This window comes from Chelmon rostratus, chromosome 18 (genome assembly GCF_017976325.1).
Source record: "Chelmon rostratus isolate fCheRos1 chromosome 18, fCheRos1.pri, whole genome shotgun sequence".
Classification (NCBI taxonomy): Eukaryota; Metazoa; Chordata; class Actinopteri; order Chaetodontiformes; family Chaetodontidae; genus Chelmon; species Chelmon rostratus.
The window spans coordinates 17,974,311-17,993,241 of NC_055675.1; the positions used below are offsets into that span (position 1 = coordinate 17,974,311).

Here is an 18,931-nt window from a genome sequence, read left to right on the forward strand (position 1 = left end):
TATGCACAGCTGCATCTAAACGAGAATATTAGCGCGATATTCATTATCCAAGCAAACAGCTTAGCAGGGGCGTAAACGTAGTCGCTGTTTATTTCTCTCGCTCAGATGGAGTTCGTCAGGCAGCTCTCTCTACCAGAACTTCCTTCAGAGGTTGTATGAGGAACCTGAAGATCACCAAGGCTTCCAAGACCATGGATGTGCAGTTCAACAAGGCTCTGGAGATTAAAGGAGTCCAGCCTCTCTCCTGTCCTGCTGGAGCTGCCTAAACTGGTACCATAAAGCTGCTCAGGGCTCATTGTTCATAGAACAGTAATCAGGTTCTGTGTGCCCGAATCCCACAATTTTCTCATTTGTTGAATTAATTTTGATGCCAGGTGTGGTCAGTGACTGCAGTCTCAGTGCATAGCATGTGCCCAGCCCTAGCAGAGACATGGGAACATCTGTGTCTTGCTCCTGTGTGGGACGAGCAACATGCAGAGTTACTCAGTTTTCATAGTGCGAGAACAAGTTCACCCTCTCAGTACGAGACCCTGACGTTATGTACAGCGAAGGCTCTGGTCAATAAATCCATAATGGCTACAAATCGAGGTCTCAAGTGTTTCAAAATGTTTGTCCACGGAGTTTACATGAAGTGTTAAGACCTGTGCTGTGGTTACAGCTGCTCACAGTATTAATTGTATTTTGGGAACTTTAAATGAGCACAGGTGGAACAGGATATGTTGAGTCCCTCAATTCTAATATTTAACCTTGTTAAACAAAAACGAGTGAGAAATTACAATTTATATCTTTGTGTGTCTACAGTTGTCCTTCATAAACCTTGTTCCCTGAGAATTAGATGAGAAAGTCTGAATTCTTTCTCCACTTTTTTTCATTCAAGGAGTGGTTGAACAGGAAAATTGTTCTTACCTTCCCTCCAGACCACAGATTCTTCCAGGACTCTGTACAGCAGCAGAAGTGGCCAGCGATCTGTTTGCAGAGATCTAAAAATGACTTACTCATCTAATGGCTCTAAAGCCTGAAGAGCTTTGGTCCAGATGTCCAGCATTTATGTCATTACCTAATTATCTAAGCAATTACATGTAGAGTGTATTTGATGAACAAAATGGCGTGAATGCGAGCAGTAAAATTGTTTTGGAGAAAGCTACAGTAGAAGCTATGTCTGGTCAAAGCTGTACGCTACATGAACTGATGTTTCAACAGACATGGTGAATAGATGAGAGCATTTTTTGGGTGCAGTATTACTTTAATATTTCACACTTGATCTATTGATTTGATTAATACGATGGGAACTTGTGTTGTTGAACTGAAGGTACAAGGTTTCTGCAGGACAGTAATGGCAGTGTATGTTCTGCATGGTGTGGCTGAATCTACGTCAGCAGCTGTTTCTCAAATATACTCTTGATAGCATCTTACAGATTGTCCTGTCCTTCTTTCAACTGCAGAATTTGATGGTTAGAATGACAAATTATGCTGAAATGCATTCTGGGAAATAAATGCCTTCCTGAGCAAGATTACAGGAGATTTCTTTGGCAAAACTTTATATTAAGGTACAAATGTTCACTATTAACTTGCTGCTTCTTAGCATGCACATTAGCTGCATACTCGCTATTTATTAGTCATTATAAAGCACTTATTAAAGCCTTATTCTGCAACTATTATGCACAGTTGACTTAATAACCCGAAGTGCTTTAAAATGAGTAAGTATGCGTACCTTAATATAAACTGTAATGATCTATTTTTTAATAAAATAACACATAGGATTAAGATTGAAAACGAGCCTGTTAAAAACCTGATGTTGCATTTTTCCTTAAGCTCCACCAGGTGGTGCTGCTGCACTGCGCAGCTGCTATTATAGCGAGTCTGCATCCACCTGCAGCTCTGAGCATGATTGGATTAGAACTGCATGGCTGGATCAGCTAAATTAGCTAATAGTCCCAAATACAGTAACCCTCAAGTCTCAGACCACATTTAAACCAACTAGTTTTGGGGGCTATGGGTGATAATTTACTATTTAATTGCTAAGAATTACAACCAAAGTTCATTTGATAATGTATATATGGTTACCCTCCTGATTTCTTCTGTATAATGAGTTCCCAAGAATTAAGACTGGGACATTTACCAGCACTTACGTACCAGATGCACTAGAGGGCAGTGTGTGGCTACAGAGAGCAAACATGTACCTGTTTGATGGAACTGCATTTAAAGTTCAAAAGCTGCCGTCTGGCTCCATAACCCCGCGACTGTTCTGGAGACTTTCCCCCATTTCATGTGACGTAAAGGTGAATTTCTCTGCAGCTCCTGCAGGAATTAACAGACACGGGTGAAATAATGGCCGACATCCGCCTCTTTATTGTGCATTCCTCTTTTATTATCGTGGTCCTCTTTACATAAGGTGAAGAATGGTTAGCGGGCAGCGCACTAAACCCTGCTGTGGCCGCCTGAAGTGGAATGTTCAGAAGGATAGAATAAAGCCCGACTCGCCCAGTTTAAAGACGTCCACCTGTTTGTGTTAAATGATCTAGATCACACCTGTCTGTTCAGTGAGGGTCTAACAGGACAATTACAGTGGCAGTGGAAATCCAGGATAAAGATACAGAACAGATCCTTGTGTGTTTTTTGGATAGCTTGTGCTGATGGTGCCCTTTCTTTTCAACAATACTCCAAAAAGAAACGCCTACTTCTGCCAGACATTTTAAAAGATAATCATTTCCTGTTTACCTGCTTTCCAGGAACCACCTGCTATAGCAGAGCAGGTCAAGGTGTTAACAGGAGAAACTATACAAGCTGTCAATCAGTCTGTAATGAGCATAAAAACAGACATTAGTTGATATGAAATGTTAACGCGCATTCTCACCAACTTAACCACCACTGGACAATCATGTGCCATCCACCCGTTCCACCATTACAGCAGGAGGTCTGACGCCACCCGTGTGAATCGAGAAGAAGTTCAGCTCAAGAGTGCGGATGTTTTACTGTGACCCATCCCGGTGAATGACGTGAGATATAACAGCTAGCTACAGCATTAATCTAAGTCTCATTTTCAAGCATTCCATGTTTATATCACTGAAAGTAAAGCGGCGGCCTCCTCGGCCACCGTGTTAACATGAGTGTAGATAGTAGAGAAAAACAACAAGAGAGAAAGGCCAAAGCCTGGTGCAGGCCTCTGAGTAGAAACCTAAGAAGAGTAGCACTGTTTATCCTCTACGCTGCGACAGCACTGTCCTGGTGTCAGGTCTGGTGACTTATTGCATGATGTCGGTCCTCTTGAAATTGATCTGAGGTGATTTTCAAACGTGCTGGCGGTCCGGGCCAGCAGTCGAGGCTCGTTTGGCGTCCTCACCCGCCTCCCGCGGCCACACCCGAACGCCCCAGGGTCCTTTTCCACCTGCTCTCCGGGGGTAAGCGGCTCTTCCGGTTGTGGTTCCTCCTACTCTTGGTCCAGGCCTTGTCAGGAGGACTGCATGAGGCCCGTCAGGCGTTTGCCCGTCAGCGACTTGCCCTGGTAGGGGGCAGAGAGAGCGAGGCAGGTGAGGGTGACAGCTGTCAAAATGCCGCAGAGTTAAAAGTTTTAAAGGCTGGTCTGCAGGAAACGTGATGGATGGTGATGCGCCAGATATGCTGCATCCAGCCAGACTTGCATAACATTTACTTATTGATTTTGATCCATCTTGCTCACAGTGCACCTGTGGAGCAACATCTGTGTGCAGCACAGGCTGCTGAAGCTAGTAGCTAATAGAGTGGAGCACGGGGGGGTGATCTAATCCCCTTATTTAGCTTGAATTTTACACTGTAAACCCTCTTTTTATACACCTATCCTGCTTTAGTACGCCTGCAAGCATTTCTTTGTTCATGGTTACAAAGCTGGACAAATTAATTAGTGCAATGAACAGCACATTCCCCTCAGTCAACCATTCATCAGACCATTCCCTGAAAGCAATACTAATAAGAAGAACATGTGCCCTCGGGGAAGGAGCTGAAGAGCAGCAGCAATAAAAGTTTAAGAGTTTAACAGTCAGGGAAGATGATGGAGCACAAGCGGCAGCTGCATTAAAAGTTTTGTACAGTGAAAATTGATCTATGAGCGACAATCACAAAAGTAAGCTCAAAGTTCAAAAGCTTGAGGTTTTTTTTCGCTGGGATGTGACACAGCTGTGTTACGTGTCGTAGCGATTCGTCCTTTAACGAATGCAGTGCAAAGCAGAGGCAACGGGACACTCACCACACTGCGAGTGAACTTCTCCAGGGAGGTGCGTCGCCCCTGCTCGGTTTCAGGCTGGAGAGTCGAAAGAAAAGTGAAAAGGGAGGAAGCACGTTTACTTTCTGTTCTAGAACAGGCGTCAAAGCAGTTTGATCAAAGCAAAGCTGCTGAATGCCGTGCAGCGTCTGGTATGGTGTTAGTACGTCTATACAGCGACGTTCTCTCTGCACCTCCGGCCTGGACTGCCTTCCCACGTTCGTGCTTCGCGGGAGGAGTCCACCGGAGGTGCAGGAAGTGACGAAATGCTTTCTTTCACATCAACCCTTTAACATGCTCTTTGAGGAGTTCTTTCAGTTCCTACATTGCCAAGCTTACTTTCTTCCTGGCCATCAGCAGGTCCTGGTACACGTTGGAGCGCAGGAAGCGCGTATAGCTGTCGCTCTTCATCAGCTTGTAGATGTGGTCCTGAATGGAGAGAGGAAGAGGCAAACGTGGCTATGAATGTGCGCCAGAACGAGGAGGAGGAGGGTATTTTTCACCTGGTCACAGTCACCGAGGGAGAAAGGTGGCTGTAGCACATCAACAAGTCTTATCTTTTATAACGCCTCCCTTGAAACAGGAGAGGACACCTGATAGACGCCACCCAACCCCCAACACTTCTGTCCAGCAGCCGTATCTGTCTGCCAGAGAGCCGTATTCTCTCAGAATCACTCCACGATAAAGCCATTAGTTGATATTAGTGAAGCATGTCAAAGAGAAATGGGGCAGACAGTGTGGGATGGATTTTGAATGGTTTCTGAAGAGGCAGCGCTGACACTGATCACCTGAAGAGATATACATTAAAGGGTGATATATTCATCCTGAATGGTGCTGAGAATAGTTCAGTGCAGAAGGTGAAGAACTGAGCTTCCTCTTATACACTGAGTCCCTGTGCTGATCACGTGGAGCTGCAGCAGCCTCTGCGCTGCACATGCACATCAGACAGACGCTCGAATGTGTCATTCAGATGGAATAAAACAGGAAATTAAATACAGAAAAGCAGCACTCAAGGAAGAAATGAGAAACTAAATCATTTACACGGAAGCCAGGTCAAAAAGCAAAGTATCAGAAGTATCTTTAAAGTGTAGAAAAGTCAGTACACAAAGTACACTTTTACTTTCTGAGCTTAATTTAAAGTATGTTTCACATGCACTTTTAAATACATTGTCATTAAGTTCTACTTAAATGTATTACAAATTAATATACTAATTCTGTGGTATTTCAAAGTACTTAGAAAAAGTGTACTTCATTGTAAGTGTATTATAAATTGTGCTTAAATGTATTTTAAAGTATACTTATGAAAACTATACTTATTTTGTAGTTCTCTGTAACACACTATTAGCAGCTTAATTAAAGTGTACTTTAATTTCTCTTCATTTTAAATATATTTCCAACCCTTTGCTGATATAATAGGATTGTACTGCAGGTGTGTTTTGAATGTTCATGAAGGATTTTCACTGGTGGACTTCAGTTCACTCAGAGCTTGTGAAAAGTTGTGCCAATTTAGCAACTATTTACACCTCAAGTACACTCAAGTATTCCTCGAGTACTACTCGAGTACACTTAAGTGTACTTGAAGGGGACAAAAAAGAGCACACAGTGTACTTGGTACCTTCTTCACAAAGTATAATGTAGAATTTTGTCACCTGGGATGATCTAAAGTTCACAGAGAAGTTTTTGCGTAGCTAACAGAGCCTGAAAATCCTTCTGAACGTGGAGGAATTGTGCGGCAATTTCCTTTTAACAGATGGAGCGTCACCTGCTTTGTGTGATTTACGTGTATCACCTGTAAACCAGGTGAATATGCTGTCATCGCATTCAATCACACAAGCTCTTCTATCAGATTACAGGCGATGCAACCTCCACCTTTTTGTCTTTTTTCTATTATGAATAGTTTCTCCCTGCCTGCAGTCTGCAGTGTTTGACAGCATTGTGAGGACAGTCAGAGAGTCAGCAGGCAGCAGGCTCACTCTTTAGCCGGTGTATTCTGCGTATTAACAGTCAGCAGGATTATTATTCATGTGTTTTACTGAATTTCAGCTCAGCCAGACGGGTTAACCTTTCAGCTGGCAGGTGTGAATAAGGAGGTGCTCCGGACTCTGCGTGACATTTTAAGTGCATGGATTATTTTCCCGCTCTGTCTTTGGAGTGTAATTTACTGCATAAACACGTGTCAGTTGTGGATGTTGTTGAGTCCCTGTAGGTCTTACATTGGGATCCAGAGCAAAACGAGGAAGACTTTAATATCACTGTTATTGCTCCACCACCGAGGCCGGGCTGGGCTGAGTTCTCCCTTTGAGCATTAATAACTTGTTAAATGGGACAAATGCACCTGAACTCAAACGTCTGCGCCTCGGGTTCGCTCACCTGTGCGTCCTCGTAGCTGTATCGTCCGGGGTCCTTCAGGTTCTGGCTCGTGCGCTCGTAGCTGTGGGAGTCCAGGTTGATGGAGCTGGGCGCTCCCTCCGCCAGGAACTCCGCCCAAATGTCCTGCGCCCTCTGCGCCACGTCCTGCTGGGGCATCCTCTTTAGGTCCTGCACCGCCAACCAGAACCTGCAGAACAAATCCAACTCACCTCAGGGAAAGATTTGACTTACAGAGTGTTTCAGACAATGCACACAATTTATTTGCCTGTGGTGATTTATCTGTGAGACACTGAACGAACAGCTCTGCATGAGAGATCTGATTCATTAAGTCTAAATTAATGTACTTAAGTGTTAACAGCAAAACTCACTGAAAGTATTAAAGTAAGACTCATTGTGCAGTGAAATGTTCCCTGTCAGTGTTTTTTTTTATCTGCTTTCGTGTGTGTTGCATTTTACTGCTGTAGATGTTTCAGGTTGAGCTCATTTGAAATACTTTATACACTGTTGGATAGTTTAATCTACAGCAATGCATCATATTCTATAATCATCATATGTTAATAGTGTCCATGTCCTGTCAGAACCATGTATCTCTGACGATGACGCAGCATCTTCCAGCTCATCCAAGAGGCTTTTTATTAAATTTCAGGGTCAATTTAATCCTTTAGATTTAGAAAAATTTAAAATGACCAAATTTTGAGATACGTGGTTTTCACTGGACAGGAAAGGTATGAAAAATTGTAATCTGAAAAGTAACTAGTAACTAAAGCTGTGACTAAAGACACGCAGTGAGGTAAAGTGTAAAGATGCATCAAATGGAAAAACTCAAGTACAAGTACCTCAAATTTGTACTTAAGTGAAAGTACTTTGTTACATTAAAACAACTGAAGCTTTTTCAGGTATAAGTGGAATTATCTCCCCATTAGTGGCGTCTGATTACTATCATTTGATGACGCGCACAAATTTCAAGATTTAATATAAGAATAAATTGAGTTGCTCTGGTGAGATTTGAAAAAAAAAGTCTTGTGAACTAAAACAAATGTAAAAGTAAATGAGAGGAGGAGGAAGACGGTGTGAAAGCTTCCAGCCTCCTGCCCTGCAGAGCAAAGTCAGCATATGTGAAGGATCCAGATCTGTAGAAGATCCCTCAGACTGGTGAACCTCTAGCGTCAGACAGGCGCCATGACCGGTGTTCAACACCAGGGGCAGCGGCGAGCCGCCGGCCGCATGCCTCTGATGTTGGTTTATATCTATATTGATCTGTGGACTGGTTCAGCAATATGGAGGGTAACACCTCTGGGGTCTGCTTCCCTCACACTCCCTCTGTCTCCCCTCATAAGAGCAAAAGCAATTAAAGGTCCAGAAGAAAGGGAGAGGGGTGAGGAGGATGGTGGGATGGTGAGAGGTGAGAGGTGATAAGGGTGTTGGCTGGCAGTGTGTGTGTGTGTGCGTGTGTATCTTATCTCCCTCTGTAGCTCAGAGGCATCAACAACCTCCCCCCCTGCTATCTCCCACACTTCATTCCCAGACTCTATGACTCCCAACAAACCTCCCTCTCTCTCTCTGGCTTTGAGCGATGCTCGCTCTTCCTCACGCACCACAAACGCGCCGAGTTATTGCTGCTCTAACGGCCTGAACTCAACGAATCTGTACGTCCAAATGAAGGATGGATTTAATATTTGTACAGTGAATCGATAAACAACGAGTGTGTGAAATCAACAGCCTCATTAAATTGCAGGAAGATGGCGGGTCATCTCCGGCAGCTGCGGGGCGCCGCCTCTGCTGTTGATTTATGGGACATGGGCGGCTAGCCGTGCTGTTTGCTAGCTGGATGTTATCTTTGGACGCTGGGGGCCTGGACCGGGGGGGTTCACCTCGTACGGAGGAGCAGCGATTGATTTTCAGCTGTAAAATGAGATGATGATGTGAAAGGATGAACGGACAGATGACTGCAGGTCCTGACACGAGGTCCGCTGTCATTTTGCTAAATTTTAGCGGTTTCTAGCGTTGGCTGCACAAGATGACACCTCGATGGCTGCCATAAGAGAGGATATCAGCAAATCAGTGCTTCGTGCTTCATTAAATAGAAAAGCATAGTATGTCAGATAAAGAAATAAACACGCTTTGTTTTGCTATTAGCTTAGCATAGCATAAAGACTGAAAGAAGAGGTGAAACAGCTAGCATGGCCCTGACAAAGTTTTAAAAACTAGCATTTCTCAAACTTACAAATTAACATGATTCTTGTTCATTTTAACCTATAAACACAAAAGTCTTTTTATGGGTGGTTGTACGCTGCGTCTTTGCAAAAAACAAACAAAAACAAACAAACAGCTGTTAGCGGAGACGCTGCGCAGAAGCGCTGGCTCGTCATTTTCATGTTTCTACTTGCTTTTTTTAGGCTAAAGAAAACGAGACACATGGTGTTATTGAACTTCAGCTGTTTCCCCCTTGCTTGCAGTCTTTATGCTAAGCTAGGCTAATTGCAGCCTGGCTACAGCGTGGGGTTCATTATCTTGCCCCGACACATCAACCACCGACATTATATCAATTATATTCTCATGTAGCTCGTTTGTACCAAGTTCCTGCAGTGAATATTTCCACCGTGTAAATTTGTTCTTCTTGATAAATTCAGGGAAACCGGTTGCGGCCGTATCCTGCTGAGCACAACTTGGAGAGTAATTGGACTTCCAAATGCAAAGCTCACCAGGATCCTTTTTTCCTGGAGCGTTTATAACCTTTAGATTTCACTGGGGGACGCTCTTTTCTCGGTTCGGATCTCAGGTGTCTCTCAAACTACTGGAAAACCTTTCACTTGAGATTTGTTTCTTCCTGTGTTTACGCCGTGCTAGTGGGTTGAAACTGCAGGCTGCAACAAAGAGAAATCTGTGGCTGTTTTCAGAGCAGCGAAAGCGTTTGAAAGTCAGCGTTGCAAATGTGCAGAAAGTGCTTTAAATTTACACGAAACCCGTGTGTTTCCAATCCAGGAGAGACTTTCCCCCATTTATTCACAACAAACCCTGAATTCAAGCTGCACCGCCGCTGGGCGCTGAGGGTTTTTTTTCCATGTTTAGGACAGCAAATCCTAAATCGTTCATGAACCACAACAACATAACCACGTTACAGACGCTTGCTGTGGTGTCCTGCATGCTCACCGCAGGTTTTCTGAGCTGAACTCTGACTCCAGGAACTTGAGGAAGAGCTCCTGTCCCGCCGGGTCCTTCAGTGCCTCCTCCAGAGAGAAACCCCACTTCTTCACCCGCTGCTGACTGGGCTCCTTACTGGGAGAGGATGGAGAGAGAGAGGCGGTGTAAACATCCACCCGAAGCATCTGCAGTCGGGTCAGGATTATTATTGAATTAGAGGGAAATGGTGGAGAAACGCTCAGCGTGGGGAGGGCTGACGGATGAACACAGAGGAAAGAATGAGACATTAAAACCTCCACTGGACTGGCTAACAGGGCCGATGTGGCTGTGAGACTGGTGTCTGGAAACCTGCGCGTCATGACGTTCACCCAAAATCCAATCATTTTAATCTCAGCGGGGGAATATATGTTCTCCTATCCTGCGATTAATCAATTCATCTGAATTATTAAGCTACATTAGGCACAGTGATTATACGTCTGCTCTAATTAATTCTTGCATAATTCAGGCAGGCCACGAGTGCAGAGCATCGTGCAACCTGTTGAGAGCTGCGGCTGCTTTCTCCGAGAGCTAAAACTGCAGCTCGTCACCTTCACATCTCCATGTGACGCTTCAGTGGGCGATCGATCATTGACACTGTCCGACATTTGCAATACACAAACCCGAGGTGGATTATTTGAGTCTCTTTTTAATGTGACTTGTTTGTTGAAAAGCCCTTTCAGCTGCATTTCTTATATGAAACGTGCTGTTCAAATAGAGTTTATTGTTCTGTTATTATCATTATAAACACGCAGCGCTGGACTCAGTACTGTTCAATCCTTCTTGGTTCTACAGCAAGTTTCTGCTACGAGATACTATTTCTAAAAAGTTTGCATTTGTAAGATTTGTATCAAAAGCAGGTTGAAATCCAGTCGACCCTAAAGCGTCTTGTCGTGGGTGAAAGGGCTTTTATTTTTCCTCGAGCACCGAATCACTTGCCAAAAATGTTCCGATTGATATCAAAATGAAGTGAAGCTTCCTCTCTGTCAGTGTGGTGATCCTCTGGGTGGGAGTGATGTTGGTCTGATAGTAATTATACAACAATTTAGCAGGAAAGACAACAAAAAATTAATACAATGACTTCCAATCAAAACAACACAGGAGAGACTTGATGCAGGAATATGTCAATGTTCAGCTCAAACAGGCTTCACAGTGCCTGCACATGAAGCCGAGAGGAAACGCTCACCGGCTCCGAGAGTGAACCTGCTCTGGTTTCTGGTTTCGTACCTGGCCTCCAGATCCCAGAGGGACGGATCGTCGCTGGTCCACGGGTTGGACGGCTCCGGCGCCGTCACAAAGGGGTCGTACTCCACGTACTGCTCGGTGTAGCTTATCAGACTGACAGGAACGAACACAGAGGACACGGGACAGCAGAGGGTGAAGACACAGCTGGTCAGAAGTTTACAGACAAACGTTTGTTGGTTCCTCTGTTTTACCTGATAACTGTCAGAAAGCCTCGACGGCACATTCGAACAAACTGTTATAATAGAATTAATGTGTATTATTATGCAAGTTCATGGCTGACATCCTCAAGTTATTAAAGGAGTGCAAAATGGAAATCTGAGCCACACTTCCTCTGAAAAAGGGTGAGATATAACCATGAAGGTGGAGGAGTTCAGCTTTTGCCGAAAGGCAGGCGAACAGTTGAGGCATCTGGACCTTAAAACAACGCCCAAAAGGTTTGAATCAGGTCGGAGGACAAACACCCAGTTTCACCCCACACACTCAGAGACAGAAACCCATCAGTCAACCAAGGAACTAAAGCCAATACTTAATGATTAGAGGACGTCGGACAAAATGTGTGATGATGAGAGCAAACAGTCGTCCTCTCTCTGCAGCCAAGCACGAGACGAGGAGAGAATCAGGACCAGGGACAGCGACAGCACAGCAGAGTCCACTACGACCTGCGCTCCAGGGTTCAGGTGTTCTTGTGCAGCGATTTCTGAACTGTGCACAAGCGCAGCTGCAGGAAAATCATTCGACGAACACAAAACAAAACCAAGCTTTAACCGCAGTGCCGGGAAACATTTGAGAGCATCTGGAACAAAGCGACTGCGGCCACGAATGCGCAAACAAGGATGTTTTTGAGAGGTCTGCTTGTATGTGAGCCTATGAGAAAACGACCCTCCCTTCTCACCAGATGCAGTGTGGCCGTTCAAGCTGGGCCATGACATCTGGATTTTTTTTTTTTTTTTTTATAATGCTAATAATAGCAGCTAATGGAGCAGCACTGCTATGAGATGTCAGTCCCACCTGCACTCATGCTGCTTCCTGGTTGAAATAAAGCTGTTACCCATGAGCTGTGGTTGCATCATCTATGTTCTATATCAGGATCTACCTGATTTACTTTTAAAACAATCCCCCTGAAGCCTTTGAATGCACGTCAGATTGCAGGAAACTATCGTTATTTTCTGCTTTCTTCGTGCAAGGACCCCCACGCTCCGCGCTCTAATTGTGCCTCCACCCCACAATTTCGCCTTGCATGACGCCTCTGCTTCTTACTTGATTTATTAGCTCAGTAAAAACTTTCCTGATGAGTTCATGGTCTCAATTGCTAGTTTCAAGTCGTCTTCGACCCAGCGTGATGCTCGTCTTGTAAATTGCGGCCTCATTTAGAGTAAAAACACACAATAAAGCAGGGTGTGCTTCAGGGCGTGGCTACCTGTGACTGACAGGCACCTCGGGGGTCCTCGGGCTCTCAGTGGAGGCGTAGCAGTGCACATCCTCCCCAGCTCCACCCCTCTTGTGACTAAGCTCTGAACCCGTGTTTGTGCATGGACTTGGGTTGAATTGATAGTTCTTGTCTTCTAGTTTTATGAGGCACACTGTTCAGACTGCAGAGACCGGCCATTTTGACCGTTATCACCAACGTGATTGATCTTGTTTGGCATGTTGTCTCTGGTAGCGTCTGGATAAACGCCCTCACGCTGTCCGCTCTGTGGAGCATCACTTAAACTCAGCTGTGTGTGTGGAGTCAGGAGGTTAAAGGATCGGGGAGGCGGAGCAGCACAGCAGCCAGCACTGAGCACTGTTCTCCGCTCTGCTGGGAGGAGAAGACTGTGCTGACTGACGGAGCAGAGGATGGACAAGGACTACACCCCTCCAAGTGTAGAATGTAAATAACAACAGAAAAGTGGTGAACCTCGTTCCATCCTCGCTTGTGAACGACTGAGCCTTTCCAGGATGCTCCTTTCAAACCCAATCATGATACTATCACCTGCTACCAATCAGCTGTTTACCTGTGGAATGTTCCAAACAGGTGTTTTTGGAGCGTTCCACATCTTTCCCAGTCTTTTGCTGCTCCTTTCTCAACTTGTGTGAAACATGGTGCTGCCATCAAATTCATAATAAGCAGATATTTACAAAAATCAATGAAGCTGAGGAGGTCAAACATTAAATATTTGCTTTGTATGCTCTTTTTAATTGAGTTTATGTCAAAAAGGATCAGCAAGCTATCACATTCTGTTTTATTTACATTTTACACAGCGTCCCATCTTCTTTGTACATGTTTTGTGTCTCTCTGTCATGACAGAGAAGGTGGACAAAATTACAAGAACGCCTGCACAGCTTAATGCAATAAGTTTACAATAAAACTGTCAATTGTAAAGCTTTCAGTGTTTGTATTGAGAGCATGTTGTGTTTTTAAAGAAACTTAACTTAATCCGTTTAAAAAAAAAAAAAAAATCAGCTCTACTGCAGTGACACGCTGTATTCTTTGTTTTAAGACACAGGCATTTATTTCTAGAGTCTTACTTGGAAAGCAGATGGCAGTAGGTTGAAACAGTCCTACTGCATTGGCAAATTGGTGAAGCAGGTTGATAAGGCTGCCAGTGACATGCATGTGCTGCCCTTTGTCGTGGCCCTGGACCCCTATTCTAACTTCCAGAACAATGGTGGGGAAGTAGGGAAATCCAGGATGTAGCCACAACTTATTTAACCAATAATCCTCCTCCAATTCATCCCCAAACTGAAACAACAATAATAGAAATGCTGCAGAATTGGAGCCCTTTTCACACCAACAGTCTGCTTCCAAATGCCAAGCTGAAAGCAGCACAGGTTCAGATGGGGTGTCACAACCAAACGACCCCTATCTGCCTCTGCAGCGGTACAGACAGAGTGAAAGGGGAGAGCGCAGGTCTGTCTGATTATAGACGGTCAGAGAGAGCACAGCAGATGGGAAAGCAGGCAGGCAGCCTCTTTATGGGAAAAGCTGGCGTCTCCCCCTCTGCTCACACAATGTGTAGATTGAAAAGACAAAGGTGAGACACGCTGTTCACAATGTGCAGAATTTACAGCGCAGAGAAGAGTCTCGCCTACCTTTCGGCAACTTTGGACATCTTCATACGGTGGCGGTCCAGCTGGGTGTTCAGGAATAAGATCTGAAAGAGGAGGTGACAGGAGTCAGCGTTTGTTTATGCTGGTGCTGTAATAGAGCAGCAAACAAAATTACATAGTTTAAACTTCTAAAAAGTGTGTGATTACTGCAAACAAGTATTACGGTATTACGAAATAAATACATATGAACAAAAAAGACGATGTTTGAGATGGTTGGCAGCCTCAGTGGTTATGTTACTCCTTCTTTTCTCATAATTAAGACCCATTTTCCCATGAGCCATTGCATCATGTTGTTCTTGGTTCTCAGCCATTGTTCTGCAGTGAAAATCAATCTTCTCTTTGTGCTAGAAAGCAATGCAGCAGAGTTCCTGCGAAGCTCAGGTTGTAAAATACAATCAATCTGCTCCGCAACGCTTTTGTGGCAGTGAAATCAAATCACGGTGCAAATTCAGAGAGGCGCTTTCACTCTTCAGCAATGCAAAGAAACCTGGAGAGACTTTTACCTCTTTCTCCACATCCTCCTTGGTGCCTTTCCTGCAGTGGTGCGAGGGGGTGTGTATGGGACTCTGAGACTGCGCTCCCTCCTCCGCCACGCCGTACACTGACTGGGCCGTTTGAACATGACGAGAGAGGAGAGATGGGAGAGGCAACAGAGAGATGAAATGTGCGCTTGTTTTTCTCCTGCAGTGCCGACGAGGCATGAGAGCGGCTGCCACGAACGCCACAGTGCGTTGTGTCTTAAAATTAAAGGGATAAAGTTTCGGTAATTCAAAGGCGATGGCTTGCATGAAAGCAGAGCTCTTTAAGGAACAGTGTTCATATGATTATTTCAACTTAAGTCCACTGATTGCAAAAAGTTAGCATTACGTTAATCATTTAGAGTATGTTTACACTGTATAAACAGATGTTTTAGACTATAAGACGTCATTAGAGCTCATACCTTCTTAACTCTATGAGGGTTCTTCATGCGTCTACATTTCCTGATGTCCATCTCTGTTGTGTTGACACATCCAGGCTGGAAAAAACAACAACAAATTCCTATTATTACGGTCAACACTGGTGATTTTCAGCCTTCGATTTCAGGTATCCCTGCCTTATTTCTTAGTAAACCCAAGAGAGCTGTGGAGAGATAGAACAGAGGCAGCATGTGGATGGAAGGTGAGTCACACTCGCAGACAGAGGCTTACCACAGGTCTGTGGACGTCCCAGAAGGCTCTCTCCTGGCTGTCGAGGATCTTCCTCTCGGTTTTATCCTTTTTCCTGTCGATCCTGCAGATGAGATCAGTCGGTGTTAGAAATACAGTGCGCAGCTCTCCTGGCCTCAGCATTAGATGTGGCAGCTGAATCAGGATGGAAGGATAAGAAGGAGGGAGAGGGGTAGTCCGGAGATTATAAAGTCTGAGCAGCCATCAGTTTTTACCAATATTGATATATACTTTATATTAAAGTACATATATTCACAATTAAATAATTGCTTATTAGTAAGCATATTAGTAGCATATTGGCCTTTTATTAGCCATCAGTTCATGCACGTCAATTTCCTTACTTATCATCAATGAGCAGTAATTAGGAGGTTATTGAGCGAAAACTAGTAGTTGTAGAACAGAGTAATGTAGAGTAAGGCATTAATAAGTGCTTTATAATGACTAATAAAAGCCGAAATGTTATTCATATGGATGGTAATCAGCTCAAAAAGATACGGATGAGTGACAAATAAGGTGAAAATACAACGAGGGACACACCAGACAGCAAAAGCCCACAGTGGAGAACTATAAAAGGACTTGCTCATAAAGATGCAAATCTGATAGATGGGGGAAGATGATTCCAGAGGGTTGCGGCTAAAACTGCGAAGGCATGGTTGCCTTTTGTTTTGCAGCTGGAGCGGGGGATGGATAAAAAGCAGAGATTAGAGGATCGGGAGGGGTCGAGAAGTGGAATATGGAACGAGGAAATCAGTAATGTAACTGGGAACAAGGTCAGGCAGAGACTTTCAACAGGATCATGCAGTTTATTCTGAATTTTACAAAAATCAGTGGAGGGAAGCAAGAACGGGTTAATGAGCGACCATCGGTTAGTTCTAATTAAAAGCCTGGCTGCTGCATTCTGAGCTAACTGTAAGCTGTTTAGAGCAGCTTGGCTGAAACGTGTAGAGGTAAGGTGATGTGATATTTCAAACCTGGAGGAAACAGGGCTGAACAGTTTGGTAACATGTTGGTCAAAAGCTAAAAACTGATCAAACACTGAGATTCTTAGCAGTGGTTTTGATATTTAAGTGAAATAGATCAATAAACTGATCAACTGTTGATTCAGGTTTAGCAAAGAAATAGAAGTGTGTGTCATCAGCATAACGGGGATACGACACTTCCTGAAAACACCTGAACAAATGGAACCGGAGGAAGAATGTGCAATGAAAAACGATTGGTCTAAGGATGGACTCCTGGGGGACTCCACACAGCAGGGAATGAAAGCTTTTTAAAGCTCTACCAGAAATGCCAAAACAGTTACTATCACGTAAAATGCATGATCAATGGTGCAAATGCAGCAGGATGAGAGTGGAGGATTCACCTTTGTCTGCATGCATGAGTAAGTAAAGTCTCAGTACTGTGCTAGTGATGAAAGCCAGATTCAGATTTGTCAAAGATTTTAGAGCCTCAACCAACTTCAGGAGCTAGTTGGTGACGGTTGTTTCAAGGATTTTGGATAAAAAGGGTGGCTTGGAGATTGATCTGTAATCCTCTACCTGGGCTGGGTTTAGAGGGTTTTTTTTTTTTTAAATAAGTGGCTGAACACTGGGAATTTTAACATAGTCATGGAAGGAGTGGTTGAAAATAGAAAGTGAGCTGGGACCAGAGACAGGAATGATGGATTTTAGGAATTTTGCAGGAGTTCTATCACATGGACTAGAGGAGGGATGCATATCATTTATTATAAAGAAGTGCAGGGAGAGGGGCACACATTCAGACCGTGAAGAAGGACAAAAAAAATATTAATTAGAATATGATTTACATGCTGGTTAACATGCTAAACAGACACATTTATTACTATTTATTAAAAGCAGAAAAGTAGGCAGCTTGCAGATTTTTAAGTCTGGTTCAGTTTAAACAGTAGCTCCTTCATATGGAGCTGATGAGTTGATGTTGGCCTTCTACGCTCTTCTTTGTTGCCTGATGTCGTCGTTTATCTAAGGGGTTATATTAATAACTGGGACGGCCCTGGAAGTGGATGGAGCGGGAGCGTCAACGGCTGAGGTACACACTTCATTACATCAGCTAACTTGGTCATCAATATTAGTGACGTGAGCGGGCCAACTGGCCGGGCTAGAAAAGTAGCTGCTCATTATAGTCAAGGTCAAAAGTTTGGGAAAAGTTTAAAAAGCTGTGGCAAAACAACCACATGTGGAAAGCAACTACAAACACTTTTAATGCAACTTTGATGTACTTTTACTTAACGTGACTATTCTAATATCACACTGGTTGTACTTATACTTTACATCATGTCATTTTATATCATTATTACATTTGTTTACATGTATAAACCATCTGAATATTCCCTGGCCACTTTATTAGGCACACATGTACAGTCTAATGCTACATATTCTGCCTTTACCAACTTTACATATAATTATATATAATTAAAAAAAAAAACCATGATAATCTTTGTAAAGGTAAAATTTATGGCTGAATGCTTCAATACATGCATTGGAGCTTACAGGTGTTCCTAATAAAGTGGCCACTGAGAGCACATGATGCTGGGTGCACTGATGTTTGAGTTCTCACTTTAAACATGTTGCCCCTTGGATCCAGTGTATATGAATAAATAAATTGAGGGTTTTGGTAAAGTTCGGTATCCGTCTTCCCTTCCTTTTTCCCTCGCCTGCCTTCCATTTGTTCCCAAACAGTTCATCAAGTGATCTACCTCAGACATGTAAACCTGCGGCTCCCTGAAAACACTGTAAGTGTGATGTAAGATATTCTATTACACAAGGGTTAATGGAGCCGGGCAGAAACACTCACTGCTCATGATATGGGGGGTCATATTGAGATCATACTGTATTGTTTATCTATTACCTGAGGTGCGACTGACACCACTGCGTGCATTGTAGTTTCATGTGTTGCCGTGGTAACCGAGCGCACTTACTTGACCTGGGCCTCAGCCTGCATGTAGATAAACTCCCACTTCCTGGCAAAGGCTCTCTGCAGCCTGGCCAGGTTCTCCTGTTGGAGAGAAGATAGAGACGTGAAGGACATGTTATGATAAAAAAAAAAAAAAACCCTCCAAGGATAAAAATAACATTAAAACTCAATAAAATTCAATCTTAAGATTATCCACAGTTCCAAAGTTTGACTCTGTTCTGAGATGCAATTTAGATGCCGTATTATCACAGACACACACAAATCTGACCTTTGAGAGGTTGTGTTTTCCTGCCCCGAGCTTAGCACACAGATCAATGGTAAGGAGTAATAGCTTAGAGGAACAGTCCAGCACTCACCGCCTCATAATCTGCCAACTCCAGCCTGGTCTTATTCTGCATGGTCCGCTTGCACAGATAGATCGCTGAGTGAGAGACAGAGACGATCGAACGCCGGGATTTATCAGTGCACACACTCTGCTGCCGCCATTCACCCACTCATCCATGCATCCCCATCACCCCCCCCCCCATGTACCTGCCTCACCTCTCCTCACCCACCCATGGTACGAGAGTGTAATCAGTTTCAGACCTGTCCGCCTATCTGTTGCTTTAGGTTTATGAGGTGGAGTGTGGAGCGGCACTGAGCTCTGAACTCCAGTCATGGCTGCCTCTGTGACAGGATGAAG

General features: G+C 44.0%; 2 protein-coding genes across 2 annotated transcripts in view; one reads left to right on the forward strand and one right to left on the reverse strand.

Moving 5' to 3' along the window:
• Window positions 1-1,397, forward strand: part of lama2 (laminin, alpha 2) — a 153,672-nt gene extending 152,275 nt beyond the window's left edge. The window contains exon 75 of the mRNA XM_041959394.1: window positions 106-1,397. Coding sequence (XP_041815328.1) covers window positions 106-266 — 161 coding nt within the window. The 3' untranslated portion in view covers window positions 267-1,397. The remainder of the gene's footprint in view (window positions 1-105) is intronic.
• Window positions 1,398-3,424: 2,027 nt separating this feature from the next.
• The window catches only part of rgs6 (regulator of G protein signaling 6), a 76,866-nt gene continuing 61,359 nt past the window's right edge, over window positions 3,425-18,931 (reverse strand). Inside the window, exons 6-17 of the mRNA XM_041958294.1 lie at window positions 18,606-18,670; window positions 18,254-18,330; window positions 15,304-15,385; window positions 15,057-15,131; window positions 14,620-14,721; window positions 14,099-14,160; window positions 11,009-11,119; window positions 9,755-9,880; window positions 6,605-6,791; window positions 4,574-4,663; window positions 4,220-4,273; window positions 3,425-3,499 (exon numbers count right to left, since the gene is read on the reverse strand). Coding sequence (XP_041814228.1) covers window positions 3,449-3,499; window positions 4,220-4,273; window positions 4,574-4,663; window positions 6,605-6,791; window positions 9,755-9,880; window positions 11,009-11,119; window positions 14,099-14,160; window positions 14,620-14,721; window positions 15,057-15,131; window positions 15,304-15,385; window positions 18,254-18,330; window positions 18,606-18,670 — 1,082 coding nt within the window. The 3' untranslated portion in view covers window positions 3,425-3,448. The remainder of the gene's footprint in view (window positions 3,500-4,219; window positions 4,274-4,573; window positions 4,664-6,604; window positions 6,792-9,754; window positions 9,881-11,008; window positions 11,120-14,098; window positions 14,161-14,619; window positions 14,722-15,056; window positions 15,132-15,303; window positions 15,386-18,253; window positions 18,331-18,605; window positions 18,671-18,931) is intronic.